General features: G+C 47.0%; 1 protein-coding gene across 1 annotated transcript in view; it reads right to left on the bottom strand.

The window, feature by feature from the left end:
• The window catches only part of APOB (apolipoprotein B), a 39020-nt gene extending 22707 nt beyond the window's left edge, over positions 1-16313 (bottom strand). The window contains exons 1-16 of the mRNA XM_060168948.1: positions 16232-16313; positions 15879-15917; positions 14739-14854; positions 13541-13686; positions 11121-11274; positions 10112-10267; positions 9539-9663; positions 8463-8548; positions 6742-6961; positions 5800-6027; positions 5461-5578; positions 5223-5369; positions 4315-4526; positions 3822-4059; positions 3079-3255; positions 1448-1639 (exon numbers count right to left, since the gene is read on the bottom strand). Coding sequence (XP_060024931.1) covers positions 1448-1639; positions 3079-3255; positions 3822-4059; positions 4315-4526; positions 5223-5369; positions 5461-5578; positions 5800-6027; positions 6742-6961; positions 8463-8548; positions 9539-9663; positions 10112-10267; positions 11121-11274; positions 13541-13686; positions 14739-14854; positions 15879-15917; positions 16232-16313 — 2436 coding nt within the window. The remainder of the gene's footprint in view (positions 1-1447; positions 1640-3078; positions 3256-3821; positions 4060-4314; positions 4527-5222; positions 5370-5460; positions 5579-5799; positions 6028-6741; positions 6962-8462; positions 8549-9538; positions 9664-10111; positions 10268-11120; positions 11275-13540; positions 13687-14738; positions 14855-15878; positions 15918-16231) is intronic.
• Positions 16314-20138: the final 3825 nt, after the last annotated feature.

Here is a 20138-nt window from a genome sequence, read left to right as displayed (position 1 = left end):
ACGCCTCATCAAAGTGGGCTTTGTGAAATGCGACCCCCCCATTAGACAATGGTTATTCTTCTTTATCCAGAAAGGAAGGGACCAGCATATTTTAATTAGCTGAATAGTTTAATAAGCAAAGATGAATGATGATTGATTTCAACAAATTGGGATACAAAAAATTGCCCTGTGTAAATATCACGTTGTTTTCAGCTGGTGATTTAGAAGGCATTTCAGAATATTTCTGGGCCTCTGAGATTTATGAACTTTAAATATCACTGCATAGCATGGCTTAATTCTGATTTTCTGGAGTCTAAATGTAAATGAGGGTTTAACTTGCAGCACAATATATTATGGTAAAACCGATTTTTAAAAACTGATGAGCTGGGACTTCCCTGGTGGTCCAGTGGCTAAGACTCCGTGCTCCCAATGCAGGGGGCCTGGGTTCGATCCCTGGTCAGGGAACTAGATCCACATGCTGCAACTAAAAGATCCTGCACACCACAATGCAGATCCCGCAGGCCGCAATAATAAAAAAAACAAAACTGATGAGCTATTTAGATGATGTACATACAAGTATGTATTGTTCTTTGTTCTTTATAACACACCTGCAAAATAACTTGAGATCTCTTTTATTAAAGCCACATTATTATTCATTATATCCTAGGGAGTATACTTGGATATTTTCTCCCTTTTTAATAAATTAATAATTATAAAACACTATAGGGACTTCCCTGGTGGTCCAGTGGTAGAGAATCTACCTTACAATGCAGGGGACGTGGGTTCAATCCCTGGTCAGGGAACTAAGATCCCATATGCTGCGGGGCAACTAAGCCCACGCACCACAACTACTGAGCTCGCGCACCACAACTACTGAGCTCACGCACCTCAACTAGAGAGCCTGCGTGCCGCAAACTACAGAGCCCATGCGCTCTGGGACCCACACGCCACAACTACAGAGCCCACGTGCTCTGGAGCCTACACGCCACAACTGGAGAGAAGCCCATGTGCCACAATGAAGAGAGAAGCCCGCGCGCAGCAACGAAGAGCCCGCGTGCCACAACTAAGACCTGACGCAGCCAAAAAAAAAAAAAAACCTTAAAAAAACCCAAAAACCTATAGTTCATATTTAGATAGTGGATTACAGTTTTCCACATATGTTGTTTCATAATCACTGCATCATTTCAATATTAAAAGGAACCTGTAGCATAGGTAGAGGGAGACACACTTAACATTGTTTTCCAGATGAACAAATGAACGCTGTTGAAAGATACATCTAACATGATGAATAGCTTAATTTCTAAATGTTATCAATTCCTTAGGATCCAAGAATCTTCTTCACTGAAATTCAAGACAAACCTGCCTCTCTGAAGGAAGTACAAGCACTTTCTCTGGTTTGTGTGGCTGGGGTCTTAAGGGAGCCTGGGAGACCTAAAAGGAGCCCAGGCTAATCCTGTCACCCACTTACCATCTGAGGGACCCCCTGCAGGGTACGGGCACCGCTCAGCAGCAGCCTTCCCAGGAGCTGGAGGTCCTGGAGCTTGACAAAGCCAAGCTCTTCGCCCAAGATGTGGAGGTAGGCTCTGGCTTCTGGGAAGTCTTTGGATTTCAAATCTTTGATCAGCTTCTCAGCGTTGAGCATAATTCCGTTGACCATGTCCTGGGATTTTAACAACAAAACGTCTAGTGAGGTGTGAGTGTTGTCGAACAAACACCCGTAGATTTAGATGTGGGACCTACCTGCTGCAGCCGGGATGGGCCTAAACACAAATGCTCAAGGCAGGGGCACAGGGCAGACACTGAAATCAGGCTCCCACCTTTTATCAGAAGGTAGATACTAGCTCCTCCAGACTGAGACGAAGACGCTCAGGGACAACGGCGCTTCCACTCTGTTCTTAACTTGAATGATGTAGCCATAGTAAGGGACGCTCTCCAGGACGCCAGGATCCCAATGGCTCCCCAAGATTAGAAGACCCTCTGTCTGCCAACCCCTCCCCTGCTTACTCCCTCTCTCCTTTGACGAGGCAAAAACACTAGGGGTTTCTTGGGAAAGCATAGCTGCTACATACATTGGCCAAAAGCTTGAAAAACACCTGGTCTAGGTAAGTTCTTATCTAGGTAAGTTCTTAGAGATAAGGATTCCATAGACTGATGCTTGGGCATTGAGGAAGAAAAGAGTGATTGACTGAAAGGCTCCAAACAGATCAAAGACCCTCAGCCTCAAGCGGAGGTAAGTAAATTAGAAGACAGAGGTGGGACCATTTGCGAGCATGGAGGAGTAACTTATGGCCCTGCTTCTCAAACTGAAATGTGCACACCAGTTCCTTGGGGGTCTCGTTAGAGTGCAGGTTCTGATTCAGCAGAGCCCAGTAGGGCCTGAGAACCTGCATTTCTAACAAGCTCTGATGTGATGCCAAGGATGACCACACTTTGGGTAGCAAAAAGCTAAAGCATGAGAAGCTCCAGATCATACAATCTATTTTCTACTCCTTAAGTGGAGGCTCATGCTAGCTTCAAAGAGGATCGCGCTCCCATAAGCTAGTGCAGTGGTGTGGGTGAGAGCCAAAGAAAGTAGTTAGTAATAATGAAAATATGAAAGTAACGAGTATAATACTATCTGCTTCTTGAGTAATCAAGTTAAGAGTCAGGCACTTTGCTTCGCTTTTTACATACTTCAGTTCATTTAGTCTTTAAATATTCTCATGAAGGGTACGGATTATTATTAGCAATCTGGGGATGTGGAAACAGACATAACATCAAGCAACTTGTCCAGGTATGCAGAGCTTGAAGAGAGTGAGGTTAGATTTCAAAGCTATGCCCCAGAGTTCATACTATTATGAACTCTATGTTAGAGAGCCTCTAATGTTAGAGAGCCTCTAATTATGTTAGGCCTCTAATGAGTCTGGATGTGGGTAGACTGAATCTCCAGGAGGCCACACCTACAGAGGATACTGGCTCTTATCCTCACTTGACTGGTTAATAATAGCCATAGTTGTCACTTCAGTTAGATAGTACCTTGGTGACTTCCAGGCTTAGACAAGAATGTTTTCGCATTGAAACCCAAAGCTTTCATTGAGAGGATACGTAACAGAAACATACCTGCTCACGTTTATCCTCTTTGTTGTAGCCAAAGTGATCCACCAAGACCTTGGAGACATGATCAGGAACTTGACCATCAACCCAGTACAAAGCCTTGTTGACACTGTCTGGGAAAAATCCTTGCTTCCCAAAAAGAGCTTCCAGTGTTGGCTCAAAGCCTTTTCCTTGCAGACCAATCTGAGAAAGAAAATCAGGCAAGAAAATGCCATCATGTTTCTCTGTTGTCTGTCAGCCTTCCATTCCCCTCTTTATGCCCAATTCATTAAACAAGTATTCGGTGACAACTACAGGGCAGGAGCTGAGCTTAGCACTCCACGTGAGTTGTCTTATTTAAATCTCAGCAGAATCTTGACAGGCAGAACTTATCACTTGCCTGTTTTCTGGAAGAGGCAGCTAAGGTTCAGAGAGCATAAATAGTTAAACCAAAGATTCAGAGTTGGGAGTGGACTTGGGGTTTGAACCAGAGCCGTCTGACTGTGCAGCCCATGCACTTCCTTGGATTTGGGGTCTAAGGGCTTCTCTGAGACATCTGCATTTCCATTCATATAAGGAGTCATGCTTCAGATGGCCCCTAGTGGGGAGGCAGGAAGGCAAGGGAGGAGGGAAAGAAGTGATGGTACCACTGCCTGATGATTCCTGTTCCTCCGTAGCTGGCTCACGGCTCCCTTGATTTGACTTTATGTTTATTATGTAGAACAGAATGGCCTAGAAAACGTAAGACTCTGCTTCAATCTCACACATACCTCAAAGAGGTCAGCTGGAGCAAATCCAAAGACTGAGAGGGTCATTTTCAGCATGCTTTCTTTAGGAAGGTAATTACTTGGATCAAATATAAGATTCCCTTCGATTCTGCCTGAGACTGGGTCAAGTGATGGAAGAGAAATCGATTTGGAAAGGTGATAGTTCCGGGAAAACTTTTTGAAGTCCATGACAGTCGGAAGTTGAGATGTTTTCAGAGCTTCTTCCACTAACTTTTTCAACCTAGATGAGGAGGAGGATATTGTGAGGCGACACACATCACGTTACTCTTCCACCCCCAAGTAAATATGGATTTCCAATCGCTACCAAGCTATTTGGGTTTCATTTGCCCCAAGAGCTTGGCTCAGATCTGCCACCCTTTCACCCAGATGTTTGTTCCAGAAGAAAGAACAATGTATGAAGGGCAGGCAGCGGCTAAATCAGAATTGAGGTTTGGAACTTCAGGCCCCTGTGGCAGATGGGGACAACTTCACTCACTCCTGGACATACAGCTCTTCTGAGTTTAAGATGTTGGCGATGTGGGAAGCCACAAAGTTCTTCACTTGCTCATTCTTTTCCCGTGTGAGGAGTTGGGTGATTTTGTTAATATCTGACTGGGAAGGGCCGCCCATCAGCATGAGATAGGCAGCCAGTCGCTTATCCCCCGGAGAGGTGTCATCGAGGAAAGTCTGAAGTAGGACGTCCCGGACCTGTAGCCAAAAGAGGAGACTGTTATCACTGTCAGAACACAGAACATGCCTGGCAAACGTGCCTGGTCTTATTATGCGCAAGTTGAATTTCTCTCTAAGAATCCTTCAAACGCTGGTACTGAACCTTCTTGCCTGTGTTCCCCCCAGAGCAACCAGCTGAAGGAAGTGTTCTCAGAAGACACCTATCAGATGCATGTTGAATTCAACTGCATTAAAATACACAAGTTATGGCCAAGTTACAACTTGTCGGAGATCTGCCACTAACTGAAGATAAAGTTGTTTTAACATAAATTAATATGAGGATAAAGGCGGGAAGGGACAGTGAGAATTTGGTACTAATAAGTCAGGTTGTCTGCAAAGCTCTGGGGCCACTGCCACTTTCTGGGGCCAGTTTGACTATCCTAGTCTAGGGAAACGGGAAAAATCAGACATGTTTTCCCAAGATGGGAACGATGGTCAATCTGGTGGGAGGACAGCATATAGTGAATAGCTCACACTCCGCCTGCTGGAGTAGCAACAAGCTCAAATATTTCTCTCACGTCCACCTTACTGCTAGGCAGTCACCAGGTGTGTCGAAAGTTGCAATTAAAAAGCAGTAGAATAAAGTCACTAGAATGATGAGATTTAGAATCTCATTCCAAATCCTTGTCAGTCTGAATAAACTTTTCACTTTCAGTCCTCTTCTGTGGACTTTACCTCGTCTCTAAGCTCCATTTTCCGCAGGGCCTGGATGGCAGCCTTCTGAATCAGCAGTGATGGCTGTCTACTTTTGATGCATTTCAGGACTGAAGATTGGAGTTTTGGGGTTAGTTGCTCCATGGTTCTACCAATATTTCCAATGACCTGCATTGAAAAGAAACAAGAGGGAATCAGGGCACAGAAGAAGTGAGGGGTGTACAGGAAAACTGCATTTCATACAAAAAACTGAAAATACCCTCAGAATCAAGTAGATGTGATCTTCGTTCCCAGTGCAGTCATTGCGAATCTGTTCCGACAGGTAATCAGCAATTTCCAGCAGGTCCTGTGTCCCCGTAGGGTTTGTCTTATGATAGCTACAGAATAAGAGGTAGGATTCAGCAAGCATAGCCAGCTTTATCTTAAAATATACACTTATATTTGCTGATTTCTTATTTCAAATCATTACTCTCAAAATGAGCAGTAGAAAAACAAAAGAGTAAGCATCATAATTTGAAAGTGGAGGGAGGGTACAAACTTAATACAGAGAAGCGGGGTCTTCCTTAGCTCCTACGAGGAGAACCAGTGTAGAACTCACTTGTTGATCACGTGACTCAGAGCATAAAATGTGGCCCGGCTCTGCTGCTCCTTTGCCATGTTAAAGATTGTTCGCAGCCTCTCGGCAGAGGGCTTTGGGATCAAGGCCACCAGGTAGGTCACAACATCTATCAGAAGGGGGTTGGCTTTCTCACTTTTCAGCCACTGGAGGATGTGAGTGTAACACTGGGGCTGTCCGCATTGAATCAAGGCTTGTAAAGTGATGGGGCTGAGAAGAAAAGGGCAGAGAGAGTTATAAACATCACCTTCTAGGCAGCTAAAATATCCTTGGCCCATGGTGTTCCCTCTGTCAGGAATGCCCTTATTCCCCTTATTCACAATCCAAATCCAACCATCTTCCAAAATCTAACTCAGATCCCTAGAACCAGAAAGCCTTCCCTATAAGCATTATCCACCGGAGAAGCACCACGGAGCAAAGCCTGAAGAAGGACCCCCTGGATTCAACACCCAGAAAGGTCTGTCATCCTTTGGTCAGAACACAGAACATGCCAGGCAAACACTCATCCAGCCTTCAGTCCCTTCTCTGGTCTTCATGGCACTAACAGTGAGTGCATTGGAGTAAAGAGAAGGCACGGTATTATTTTGTTTGCCTGAGTTCTCTCTCCTCTAGCCTATAGGCTTCCAGAGAGCACAACTAGGAATTAGAAGATACACATCAAAATGTGGGAAATATTTTCCTCCTGTCTTAATACACAAATACGTATCTACCTTGGATGCAATGTGTGTATGTGTGTTTTGCCCATGGAACTCTAGACACCTTAGCCGATACTTCTCTATCCAGTAAACGTTAACTGACTGACTAATTGATTAACTGGGTTGAAATTTCAGTGGTCCCTGAGATTCTCTGTTTGGCCGAGGTCTCAGCCAGCTACCACAGGTGTATAATCTATGAAAGATTGAGCTGCGACCATTCAAGAAATACCTGGACACCTCGATCAGCTTTGGCAAGAGGGATGTGACTGCCTCATTGCTGAGGGCTCGCAGCTCAGTCACCAGTTTATGGAAGAGGTTAGCTCTCTGGGCGTTCTTCTCGGAGACATCCAGTTTCTGCAGCTCCTGGAGGGTCTTCACGATGGCCTCGGCCTGCTTTGGAGGTGATGTGGACTTGGTGCTCTCAAAGGCAAGACCCACCGCCTCGGCACCTGGAAGGAGGAATGTGTCAGAGGGATTCTTGCTTACCTCTGCTGCTCACCCTCATCTTTGTACTGGAAACTGGAGATCAAGGAGGGGTCAGCAGAGGGGAAAAGAAAAGAAAACTATCCAGTACTCTACTTGATGCCCATTACGTATCTATCTGGCTCTGTGCTAGGGGTCTGACTTCACTGTTTTCACTGACTCATCACACTCTCCCTGAGGGTATTAGTATTCCTCAATTTAAAGATAAGGGGGGACTTCCCTGGTGGCGCAGTGGTTAAGAATCCACCCGCCAGTGCAGGGGGCAGGGGTTCGAGCCCTGGTCCGGGAAGATCCCACGTGCCGCGGAGCAACTAAGCCCGTGCGCCACAACTACTGAAGCCCGCGCGCCTAGAGCCCGCGAGCCACAACTACTGAGCCTGCGTGCTGCAACCACTGAAGCCCGTGCGCCTACAGCCCGAGCTCCACAACAAGAGAAGCAGCCACCTCAGTGAGAAGCCCGTGCACCGCAACAAAGACCCAATGCAGCCAAAAATAAATAAATAGAATAAATAAACTTATAAAAAATAAAAAAATAAAGATAAGGGAACTAAGACCCAGAAGCGAGCCACTCACCTTGCCCAAGACCTTTCTGGGTGTGAGAGGCAGAGCTGGAACTGAATCCAGGCTTTTGTGACTCTGGTATTGGATAACCCTTCTGCCTAAAAGACCTGGTGAGGAGGCGCTGCTGCTGCTGTGGCAACAGCTGAAGCTGACTCACTGCTGCTCGCCCACCCTTTCTTCCAGGGGCATCTAATGGCAGTTTGTGGGGGAGGGGAAGACGCTTTTGTGTCCCCTTCATCACCCTGCTCTCGCCTGTGCCAGGGAGGCAGGTGAATCAGCACGGAAATACGGTGCAGTGGAAGGAGTCCACTTAGGTTAGAGTAGACCTGGAGGCCTATTTTTCACCACCTCTAATAGTCTGTGACTGTGAACACATCACTAAGCCTCTCTCTGGGTCCCTCTCCCCTTTGATGGGTATAAAAGCACACGTTACTACCACCTGACATCACAGGTTGCTGAGAACAACGAGGTAAGACATACGACAGCTTCACGTACAAGACATGCAGGGCTGGGGTTGGACTAGAGGTCTCTATAGTTCCTGTCAGCTCTAAAGACTGATCCCTGACCCTGAGGGTCTCTCTCACTTGCCCCACCCTGTCCAGGCCCCAGGCCTTATCATGGGGTGTATGAGGTTGTCAGATCTACCAAAGGTTGACTTAGGAAACCAGTTTCCTACTTACAAAAACCCAGGTAGCTTTGGGGAACTCCCTTTCCTTTATCCCATTGCCACCTGACATTCTGAGGCGAATATGCTTTCTCAGTAGAACGGCCCACAGCCAGAACACTGGAGCCCATGACCTCATCACCAGCAGACATTTCATCGGGCCCAGCAAGGAGCTAAGCCATGGCTGGTACATCGTGGGCAGATTTCCCAGCCCTGGCAATCAGGTGCACATAAAGTCTTACCTTCATCAAAGAAGCGGCTGTTGATCTTAGGTGTGTCTTCAAGTTTCAAAGTCTGTGTAACCTGTGCTGTCATCCCATACTTATTCCTGGTAACAAAGGAGGCACGTCATGTCGTCAATGGCCGGCTCCCCAGACCATTCTGTTCTTTTCACGTTGAATGTTTCCCCCACCTCTGCTTCTACCCAAATTCTGCTCACCTTTCAACCCATAGTTATAGCCAACTGTCCTTCACAGGTGTAGAGAACAAACAGCTAGATACCAAGGGGGGAGGGGGGGTGGGATGAACTGGGGCATTGGGATTGACATATATACACTACTATGTATAAAATAGATAACTAATGAGAACCTACTGTATAGCACAGGGAACTCTACTCAGTGCCCTGTGGTGACCTAAATGGAAAGGAAATTCAAAAAAGAGGGGGTATATGTATATGCATAGCTGATTCACTTTGCTGTACGGCAGAAACTAACACAACATTGTAAAGCAACTATACTCCAGTTAAAAAAAAAAAAGCCAACTGTCCTTGATCCCCCTGGTGAACAGCACCACCTCCTTCTGGTCATGCTGGCTGTCCTTCCACCAGAAGGACATATGTACCTTACACCCTCCACCATTCTGGAGCGCCCAGAGGGAATGGACTAACATTGTGCTTTGAAATTCCTTTGCACCTCCCACAGCACAGTGCCAAGACTATAGCAGTTACTCAATATACATTAGTTGACTGATCAGTTTTCAGAATGGATTTGGATACACAAGTCTCTATGCCAATTACCAAATCTTCTGCAAAGCCTTTATAACCAGGGCAGGCTGTAATGATCCCCAGTTTTTCCTGACCTATAGCCCTTAAAGTCTGGGTCTCAGCTATCTTTTGTTGGTTCCAAATTATTCTGCATGCCTAAGACTTTCCTACCAAATTGCCTGTTAGCTTGAGACAGGAGGACAGGGATGGGCTCTGCTTTGTACCTCTTCACAACCCCCTCCCAGGCACAGCCTAGCTTGCAAGAGGGCACCTGAGAAGCATTCAGCTCCTACTGGCTCCATAAGTAATGAATCAAGGCTGCAGAGGGTGACCTACTTATAGGAGAAAGGCAGGAACAGGTGTTGCTCCTTGCAGATGGCTTCTGACACGTGCTTCCTCTTAGGGTCCAGGGTGTAGTGGCAGGACTGGCTGCTGCCAATCAGCGTTGACAAGGGGCGGGTCTGTGAATGAGATCAGGGGAGAAGCATCTTCATCAGTCCCTGGGGCTTGAACCTGAGTCTCCTGCCCTAGGTATTTACCTTCAGGGAAGAAGGTGGGGGAATGGGGGTTCTGTACCACTAGATAAATTCAGTTAGAGAAGAGAGCTTGGTACTTGACATTTTGACAAGGGGATGCAACAACCTGGCAGATCCAAAGCTGAGTCAAGCTACAGACTCTTCTTATTCTACCCCAGGGGACCTATGATCCTGCACAAAGTACATATAAGCTGGTATCCTACACACGCCTGTCCATCCCACCAAACACAAACACTTCACAGCTGCTACTGCTCCTTATGTTTTCTTTGCCTAGAAGTTTTTCTTTGAGATCCCTTATAGCGCTAACATTCCATCATTTTAATAATAAAGAGGCTGCTGCCAGTGTGAATAGCAATGCTGGTGTGAAACTCACCAAGCCTTTGATCAAAGCAAGGGGGCTAACTGCCGTGCTAACGGGCTGGAAGCGATCACAATTCTCCAGGTTCCTTTCAATGGATATTTCTGTTGCCACATTTCCCTTCCTTGTTTTAACGGTGACGTCACTGGAGCAGTTTCCATACACGGTGTCCTATGGGAGCAAAAGATACAATTGGTGTATTCAACACGGGGAAACATCTTTAGGTTCTTGGGGTGGGGCTGGGAAAGGAGCCAGGGAGAAAAGGCGGGTGCAACGTGGCTTTGGGAGAAAGCTTCATCCTCTCTGACAGAGCGTGGGCATTGCTGGTTCCAAGGGCGGCCAGAGCTGGAGTGAGAAAACCACTTACAGGTGATCCTGGTTCTGAGGCATACCTGCCTGCCCTCCTAGGACCTAGCCAGTGCTGGTTTTATATTCTGTGCTCGCAGAGCGTTTTCTCTGCTGTTCATTTATGGCTCGTATTCCAATCTGCCTTGTGTTATATGTGTCTTGGTTGTCATCCCAGGTCCTGAGAACTCCCTGAGGAGAGGCCTCTGCAGGATGCAGCCGTGAGTTCTCTGCGAGTAGCACAGGATGGAACTCAGAACATAGTAAGGGCTCAAAAGTGTTAGCGGGACTGAAGTAAATTGAATTCTCTCTCCGATCAAAACCTGAAATTCTTAAAAGAGGCTGGCAAGTAGATTCAATTATTTTCTGTGTTTAAAACACACAGAGGCTATACCTTGTGGAAACAGAACAAAATCAAACCAAGGAGTAGGGTGGTTGGGACTCCCCAGAAACTGCTATAAAATTAGACCCAACCTGCTCAGGCTGCGTGGGCTGAGCCCTCAGTGAGCCCAGAGGCTGGGGCAAGCCCTGGGCACTGTGCTTCACACCAATATCGGGCCTCCCATGTAACTAGCCATGCAGCTGAATCAATGATCCACCTGATGTATAAGTGGGACCCGGCTCCAATATGTGAAGATGCGTTCAAAGGGCCAGTGTTATCAGCTTTCTAAATTCTCACCAGAAACAACACTTGTTTAGCCTCTTCTGTATCCGGGGGAAGCAGGAGGGCAGAAATGATGCCCCTCTTGATGTTCAGGATGTGTTTAGGCTCTTCTTTCTCTGGGTAAAGTAAAACTTGCTTCCCTTCAGGAACAGCCAGCCTGAGATCGTACCTGTCCCAGAGAGAGTGTGGTCACTCAGTGTCCTTTCTCCACCATGAACCTGATGGGCATAAGCTGGGTGGCTTTGTAGCCTCCTTTTTACTTATTTTCTTTTTACATTTTTTCTTCATACATATCAATACATATATATTTTTTTCAAGAGCATACAAATATGTGTATGCTTTTGGTATTCTTTCATTTCTTTTCCTTCTTTGATTGGCTCACTCATCCTCTCTCTCTTTTCTACCCACATCGGGTCTCTGCGGTCACACTCCCCCACAGAACAACCTACTGGGCATCCCCCATTTGTATCTCCACACTCAGACAATCCCGTATAGAAGCGTGGGAGTGAAAACACCTGCATAGAAAGAGTTTGTCGTTCCTTGTTTTATCCAAATGGGATGGTATTATGCATGCTTGTCTTTATCTTGCTTTTCTCATTTAATTATACTCCATGAAAATCCTTCTGAGTCATTTGGTAGCGCTCTAACAGATTCTTTTTAAAAAGCTGTATAACATTCCATTCTGTGGTTATATATACCTTATTCATAGTCCCCTGTTTGATGGCATTCACTTTCTCTTCCTAGATTTTTTAGTTTTTTTTTTCCACACGAACAACACTGAAATAAACATTTTTATGCATCTATTGTCACACATTACTACTTTTCTTTTCATGGGCTAGAGTCCCAGCATTTGAAATTGCTGTGTCAAATGCTACAAGTATTTTTAATTATAGTAGATATTGACTAATGGCACTCATTCTCACCATCAGTGCACGAGGGTACACTTTTCCTCATAGGCTTGTTAGCAACAAGTGCTATAGCTGTTTTCAATTTCTGTAGTCTTAATGGGTATAAGGTGATAAGTATCTCATTGTTACATTAATTGCATTTCCCGACCACTGGCGAATTGGAGCTTCTTTCCATACATTTGTTGGACATTCATTCACTCTTTTATATGATCTCAGGCCATGTCTAAAGCCTGGGTCAACTCTGATCTAAGGGACCTTTCTTTGGGGACTTCCTCAGGGGGTTTCACATGGCCTGGCAGCACCTGCTCTAGTTAAGTCAGAGTAAAGAAAAGAAGACCAGGCATGTTTCCCACAGCTGTCCATCCTCTCAGAAAATTGCAGACACTGATGATGCAGGCTCACAGGAAAGCCTTGAGGTGGCCAAAAGCAGGAGTCCTTTTTTGCAGGAGGATAAGGACCAAAAAGGAACTGTGACTCCCTTCTGTCACTGCACCCCACTCCCTCAGATACATCTAAGTCCTGGATAAAATAAGATGTATTGGTAAGAGACAGAAGCATTAAGGCCCCTCTGGCTTCCGAGTCTGATGTTTAACAAACTGAAAGAAGGGCACGGAGTGGGGGGGAGTTTCCGATGTTACCAAATCAACAAATCCATGACTGTCTGTATTTGCACACACTCAGGACACTACAAACTGTGATCTGGAGATGAGGCAGGGATGATCAAAAAATCTAACAGGGCTTCCCTGGTGGCGCAGTGGTTGAGAGTCCGCCTGCCGACGCAGGGGACACGGGTTCGTGCCCCGGTGCGCGAAGATCCCACATGCCGCGGAGCGGCTGGGCCCGTGAGCCATGGCTGCTGAGCCTGCGCGTCTGGAGCCTGTGCTCCGCAACGGGAGAGGCTACAACAGTGAGAGGCCCGCGTACCGCAAAAAAAAAAAAAAATCTAACAACCAGTACAACGTGAACACTGATCAGTCAGAAGTGATGCCAGTCATAAACAAGAGGAATGGCCTGGTCAGTGTGCACTGGCAAAATGCCAGCCCTGGAGGGAGATCAGCTCAGGCCTCAGCTCTCCCTGGACCCCTTGAAGCTGGTGTCCTCTGCTGAGCCGGCCCTGCACGGCCATGTTTGGCCACAGCAAGTCCTGCCGGGACCCTGTCTGAAGACTACGAGGCGTAGTCTTGTTTCATTCTTTAAACGTGAGTTCACTTGTTTAAACAAACCATCTCAGCTTTACTGTCTCAAGGAGTTTTAAAACGTGAGATCTTTTAGAACCACATTTAAATGATAATTAGGGGAACTTCAGTAGGGGAGGGTAAATACTGCTTCCCTCTTTTGAATTGTTGTGAAAACTCAGCAATTCCCTGATCCATGGTGAACAGAGAATACCAATACTTACACTCACATACGTGCCCAACATAAACACACACATTCATGCCTCAGTGGACACACACCCACACGCTCATGTACAACACGTGCAGCGGTACTCAGAGCTCAGAAGTGTAAATGCACAGGCCCACGTCTTACTTGGACATGGCGGCAGTAAACTCCTCAGAGTTCTTGGCCTTCTTCAGCAAGGCCTTGCCCTCAGGGTTGAAGCCATACACCTCTTTCAGGGTGCAGAGGCTCGTCTTCAGGATGAAGTTGCAGAGTTGGGGGACCTCCAGCTCAACCTGACAACAGAGGGGAACAGCACATTAAGACTCTCCACCAAGAACACCAGATCCCCCCTCAGCCCAGGGCTTTCTGGCCTTTTCCATGTCCTAGGGTACCATGCTTCTGAAGCTTTCCCCTATGCATGCAAAGGATGATATCTTTTTATTGGTTCTAAATGTACGCCCTTTAAAGATGTACAATTGGCTAGAAGAAAGGCAGCCTAGGAGTGAGGGTTTGGAAGAAAACCAGGAGGCAGGAGGAGGGCTATCACTGCTTTCAACAGCGAATGTTTCCTTAACATCAATAGAAAAACCAAAAATCCAAGACCACTGTACCTATCAGGGCCTATTCAGAGCTTTGCATGCAGCTGTAGTTTAAACAGATCCCTAGTTGTTATCCAGCACTGTTTAAAGAACTTTCTGCAGTGCTGGAAATGTTCTATATTCTCACTATCCAACATGGGGGCTGCTAGGTATAGGTGCCTTTTGGGCATGTGAAATGTGGCTAGTGTGACTAAGAATCTGAATTTTTACTTTCGTTCAATTTAAATAGCCACACGTGGCTAATGGCTACCTTCTCTGACAGCACAGACGCTGGGACCCTAGAAAGAAGAGGGTGGCCCAGCCTGACTTCTCTTTCCCACACGAACCCCAATAGTGGCCCTTAGATCTGTTCCACAGGAACGTGGGTAGGAGTACAGTCATTCTCAACAATAAGTAGTAGCAGATACTATTTGACTTAGATGATAAAAACCGCTCTCCAGAATGCTTTCCTGGGATGCTCACCTCCCTTGGCTCACCCGCTGGACATCTCTCAACATATTAAATCTTCTGGTCTGCAATCCTGATATTCTAGATCACATATTCTAATTACATCTTGGAAGCTAATGGGAAAATAAACCTGGTGGGTAGAATTTTTTTTTCTGTGGCAGACAACTTCTCAGCAAAGTGGCTGACTTTCAAACTGAGGGCCAGTCCAGCACTTGGAGATTACGACAGTCCTGGCACAAGCTGGTTTGCTCAGCCCCGGGCTCCAGGGTTCTCCAGTGGCCCTCCATCTCCCCTCATACCTTGCAGTTGATCTTGGTGGAACTTCTTGAATCAGCAGTCCCGGGGACTCCACTGGAACTCTCAGCCTCATAGTTGTACACATATTTCCTGAGGTGCTTGAATCGCGTTGCATCTTCTGCAATGAGGAGAAGTCAGTCAGCTACACAGCAGGAATAACTCGCCCGAGGACAGTCAGTCCTGGGCAGGGAGGGGTAGTGGCAAAGATAATAAAAAATGGTAACTAAACTCAAATTATTTTTTATTAATTTTCCTTTATAGATTTAGCTTCTGCATTATGATTTTGCTGAGGCTAATATTTAAATTAGCTGGTAATCCTTGAATATATAATCTGAGACACAAGGCAGGAAGTGTCAAGTAATGAGGCTCAGAAAGTCTATAGGAAAGACTCCCTGGAAAATTAAGAGTTGATAGCATGAAAGCAAATACCTCTCATTGCCTTTTCAGCTTGAAAATACCATAATTCTGTGGCTCTTTTTTGATTCTACCAAACACCTGAGGCTAAATTCACTAAGCGTTAAGGGTATCCGGCTGATTTAAGAAACCCCCAAGAAGGAATTTCCGGAGGTTTCCACAGGGCGTGAGAGGCATTTTCTGAACAATTTGAGAAAAAGAACATTTGGGTTCTGAGCCCAGATGCAGTGATGCCAGACGCCCACGAGATGGCAGTGCTGCTCCATCAGAGGGCAGCCTCCGGCTCTTGGGAGAACACAGGGTACCACTGCAAGGCCAGCTCCTTTGACCCCTAGGGGTCAGGTAAATACAAAGGGGTGGGCATCTGGATTTCTGCACAAAGGTTAAAGTCAGCATTTCCTCACCTTCCTGCGCTTCAAATTAATGATTAGCCCCTGACAAACAGGACAGATGTCTCTTTAAATTGTCTATGGACCAACAGTTGGCGGTCCCTTCCCCACCCTACTCCCAGGCTGAACTTTTAGGACCGATGGGAAGGGTGGGTAGAAGAGAGCGGAGACCCCTTGGAGGGGGTCAGAGGCTCAAGGAACTGGCTTCTTGGGCTCAGAGCAGGGTACGCCAATCACAGCATCACAGCACTTAAGTGGCCTGAGGTGCAGGGGGATGGGTGGGGATGGGTGGGGGATGGGTGGGGGGGCCCTTCCTTGCCCCTGCGGGAAATGCCTTACTTGGGCAGCTCGGGCTGACATTTTCCAGCACGGTGTCTCCTGTAAGAAAGGGAGAACGACAACTGAGGGTGTTCCCGTCCTTCCAGATGGGTCCTAGCGTCTGACGGGGACGACAACTGCAGAGGACTTTCAGTGTCTTGGAGGGAAGCAGGTTTTGAGGAACCCAATCCCCAGCCCCACCCATTACCTGAGTCTGGAGAAGCCACCCAGCTGGTCCTGTGCCCCTGTCCCCCGACCCTGTGGCCGTCCTCCCTCTGACCCAGGCCCAAGCTGCCCCTGCCCCCGCCCGTGCCCTGGCTTCCGCCCCCCACCCCCGGCCTGGCGCCCCAGCGGCCGGGGGGGGCCTCACTCACTGGCCCGTGCGCTGGCGGCAAGCAGCAGCAGCGGCAGCAGCAGCAGCAGCAGCGGCAGCAGCGCAGGCCTCGGGGGGCCCATGGCCGACCTGACCGGCGGCTCCCTCCCGTCCGCTGGCTGGGCCTGGCCTCCGCGCTGCTCGCTGGCTCCTTAGGGACCGGCGCCCACAGGCAGCAGCTCCGCACCCGCACCCGCCTTGGGAATGCGGGGCCGACGCCCGGGCCTGATTTATACGAGGCCGCCCGCGCAGGGCTGCAGCTGAAAGAGCGCTGGGCAAATTGCAAAAGGTCCAAAGGTCAGCGTCCCGGGCCTGTTTGCTTTTCCGCCCCAGGCCCTGCTCTGAGCCCCGAGGAGGGGGCTCAGCCTGGACTCAGCCAGGGCCACTGGGGCCTTGCCTCTCGCCTCTCCTGTCCCCGGGGTCTCAGGGCCCCGGGCCAGTGGGCTCAGCACCCGAAGCGCCTGCCCTGAGTTAGGGGTGCCTCTGGGAGATGCAAGCACAGGAGCCAATCTCGCCCCTGCTCCCTGAGCTTTGTAACCACTGGGGAGCCAGTCCTTCACAGCGTCTTGGTGGAGACATTTTCCTACCCCCTCCTCCCCCTTTAGTGGACTCTGAGTTTGCATGGGGGCCTGTAACCCAGGTCAGTACCCGTGGCTCTGGGTCACATGCCCTGGATTCAGCCCATCTGGAGGGAGCAAACAGCAAGGGGAAGGAGGGAGGTCTGGTGAGGGACTGACCCCCACTCGACCTGAGGGACCACATCTCAGTCAAAGCAGAAATCCAGCAGCCTAAATTTTCTAGAAACCCCAGTAAGGTGGGGCCTTTGGAAAAGACCAGCCTCCCCCGTCTTCCCCCCAGCAGCCCAATTTCTTCTTCAGAAATTGAGGAGAGGAGGCTTTTCCCTACATTAACAGCTTCTGGGTTTCCTCACGGATGGGGGAGGCCAGCGAGGAGAAGTAGAGTAGCGGGTGGATGCATAATGTTCCTCCTAAACATCCCGGAAACGTCTCCATGAATCCTTCCCTTCTTTTCTAGGTACTGTCCATTTCCCACAGGAAACTTGTGCCAAGGCACAGTATAGATATTTCAGTAACACTGACTTACTGACCCAGAAGCGATGATAAAGGGTGAATGATGGGATGGTGCTGTGATGGGATGGACAAATGTCTGGGACTGGCCATGTCCACAAGGCACCTCCAATCCGGTTGGGGAGACAAAGTGTGTAGACAGGAAACTGCTGGTGAGCAATGAAGGCAGGCTGAAAGCAATGCTAAACTGTGTGGGGTATAACTGCTGGAGGAGAGCAAAGGGAGGTGTGGGAGACGGGGGTCCTGGAGCAATGAAAAGGGGCTGTGGACTGACGGGGACATGAAACACCGGAGGCAGAAGTCAGTATTTGTTGTTACGATTTGTTATTTATGAGATGTATCCAGGTGTAACAAACTAACTGTGAAGTCATTTAAATCTTCTGGTGCCAAACATGATGGTCAGAAGGGTCAGTTCTGAGATAGTAACAGTGTATAAACCCCCCATTACCTTAGCCGAGACTTGCAGGAGGATGTTTGTCTTGTTACTGGCACTTGGGTTGCCACAATTCTCCTCAATTCATGTATTTTCCTTAGCCAGGAGCTCCCTGTGGGCAGCTAAACTCCCTTCAGTGATGAGCTGCTTTGCATCCAGGGTATATTAATATTGTTAAAAGTGGATATTACAGAGGTTTCAACCCAAGGCTGCTCACACCCACACCACTGAATTCAGAAAGTTCTGGAAGAAGTAACTGCCCCCGAACCCCATTTCTCTGAACACTTTATTTGAACTATTTTCCGTGGATTGTCTTTCCACAGGAGGAGCTGCTGTTAGTAGATCAGGAAACGGTCATGCTCCCATGCACGTGGGTAAAAATATTTAGGTATAAAGAAACTGAAATGAGATGGTTAACTTCAATTTATAAGCACAAGGCCAGGATTTCTCTGTTGGATGACAAATGAAGCCACTGTCCTATAGTCTGTCAGCAGAGAACATTACATAAGACTTGGGGATGTAATGTACAGCATGATGAACATAGTTCATAGCACTATTTTGTGTATTTGCAAGTTGCTAAGAGAGTCGATCTTAGAAGTCTTTATCACAAGAAAAGAAAAAATTGTGCGGGGGCATGTATAGTGTCAGATGTTGGCATTGTGATCATTTCACAACATACACAAATACTGAATTATGATGATGTAAAAAAGTAGAGGACATCATTTTTATGATTTGGGAATCAGAAAATGAATCTGCTAACTTGGATGCAGGGAAAACTTGTGGGTTGCTTAGATGCCCCTGAGGTGACTGTCACCATCTCTAAATGGAGACTTGGAAGCATTGGGCTCAGCTTCTCTTTCTTCCCCTGATTTCCTCTGAAAGGTCACCCTAGTGCTGGGTAGCAGCCAGCAGTACTCATCCTCTGACAAGGTCAGGTACAGAAGCACCACAGAGGAAGTGTTGGATCGTTGAGTTGACTTGGGTACACTTACAGAATACTGTAAGGATTAATGCGTAGACTATTCTTACATTACTAAATCCACTTAGATCTTTTGTCAAAAGCTATTTTAAAATATAGCATTATTTGTGAACACAGATATCACCCTTCATCTCTTTGCCTTTAAGAAGAACATTTCTCAGTTCCCTCTACTAAACACATTCAAAGTTTCAAAGGACAGTGACCTGTCTTCACAGAGACATCAAATGGTGTCAGGAGTCAGGAAATCTACTAGTATAAGGTATTCATTGAACAGAGAAAACCCAGGTCGAGCGAGGTCAGCTGATGTAAAGGAAAGCAGTATGAGTGTTAGACTCAAGAAGACCTGGGATTGTGTCCTAGCTGGGTTTCTTGTGTGGCTTGTAACCTTGGGTGACTTCACTTTCCTAAACCTCTGTTTAGCCATCCCTAAAACCGGATTAAAAATAGCAACCTTCCTCATAGGAATTTTTGTGAGAATTAAGTGAAACAATTATGTAAATAATTGCATTGATAGCACGATGCCTGGCAAAAAAGACAATGAATGATAAATTATCATTTATTATGTGTGTGTGTTGGAGTGGAAGTATATTTAGAGGGTAGCTATTGAGCTAGCTAACCACAATGGATATAGAGACAGAGATTGACAGAACAAAAACAGGAAATCGCATTAGGGAAAGAGAGCAGAAACAAGACAGGGCATCCTTGAGGGCTGCGCATAGGGGAGACAGAACATCCATTTGTCTCTGATGATTCCTAACTTTTCTGGGGATGTGAAATCACTGTCCTTTCTGGGGGTGAATGGAGGCCTTCCTACAGCAAGCAGACTAGTGACTCTAGCAGAGACACGTTCTGATATCACAAAGATTAATCTCAGCTAGTGGCTATGACTTGACAGTCTGTGAATGCAAAGTCCCATAAGGTGAACCATCAGTCTGAGTAATCACAAAGCTCTGCGTACCCATCAGAAAGTCACCTGATTAATGGAACTTCAAGGAATTAGATAATGCCAAGGATTCCAGTTAACAGCCTCTAGAAGTGAAACTACGCATTGTTTATGTGCAGGTGACCAGAAGGGTCCTGGTCAAGTTCAGGGACCTATGGAGACGATTAAAAGCCCCTCAGCAGCCCAATATCCTGAGTTAGTGTAGTTCATATACTGAAATAGGTGTTCAATATATATTTGCCGAATACAAACGAATCTACGCCATGCAGTTACACCCCACGGCTTCCAGGATATTTATGTACAGTGACCATGACGCTAAATAAATCTTTACAGTGACATAAAACAAGGAGATACAATCTGATGCAAATTATTCCCAGCTGTACTGTTCAAATAACTCATCTGGCAAATAGGGACCAGTGCTGACAATGACTAATTAGCCTATCTCTTTTCTGCCTATGACAGCAT

The sequence above is a fragment of the Lagenorhynchus albirostris genome, chromosome 13, assembly GCF_949774975.1.
Source record: "Lagenorhynchus albirostris chromosome 13, mLagAlb1.1, whole genome shotgun sequence".
NCBI lineage: Eukaryota > Metazoa > Chordata > Mammalia > Artiodactyla > Delphinidae > Lagenorhynchus > Lagenorhynchus albirostris.
The sequence above is the reverse complement of the archived record's forward strand: the minus strand, read 5'-3'. Positions and strand labels throughout refer to the sequence as shown.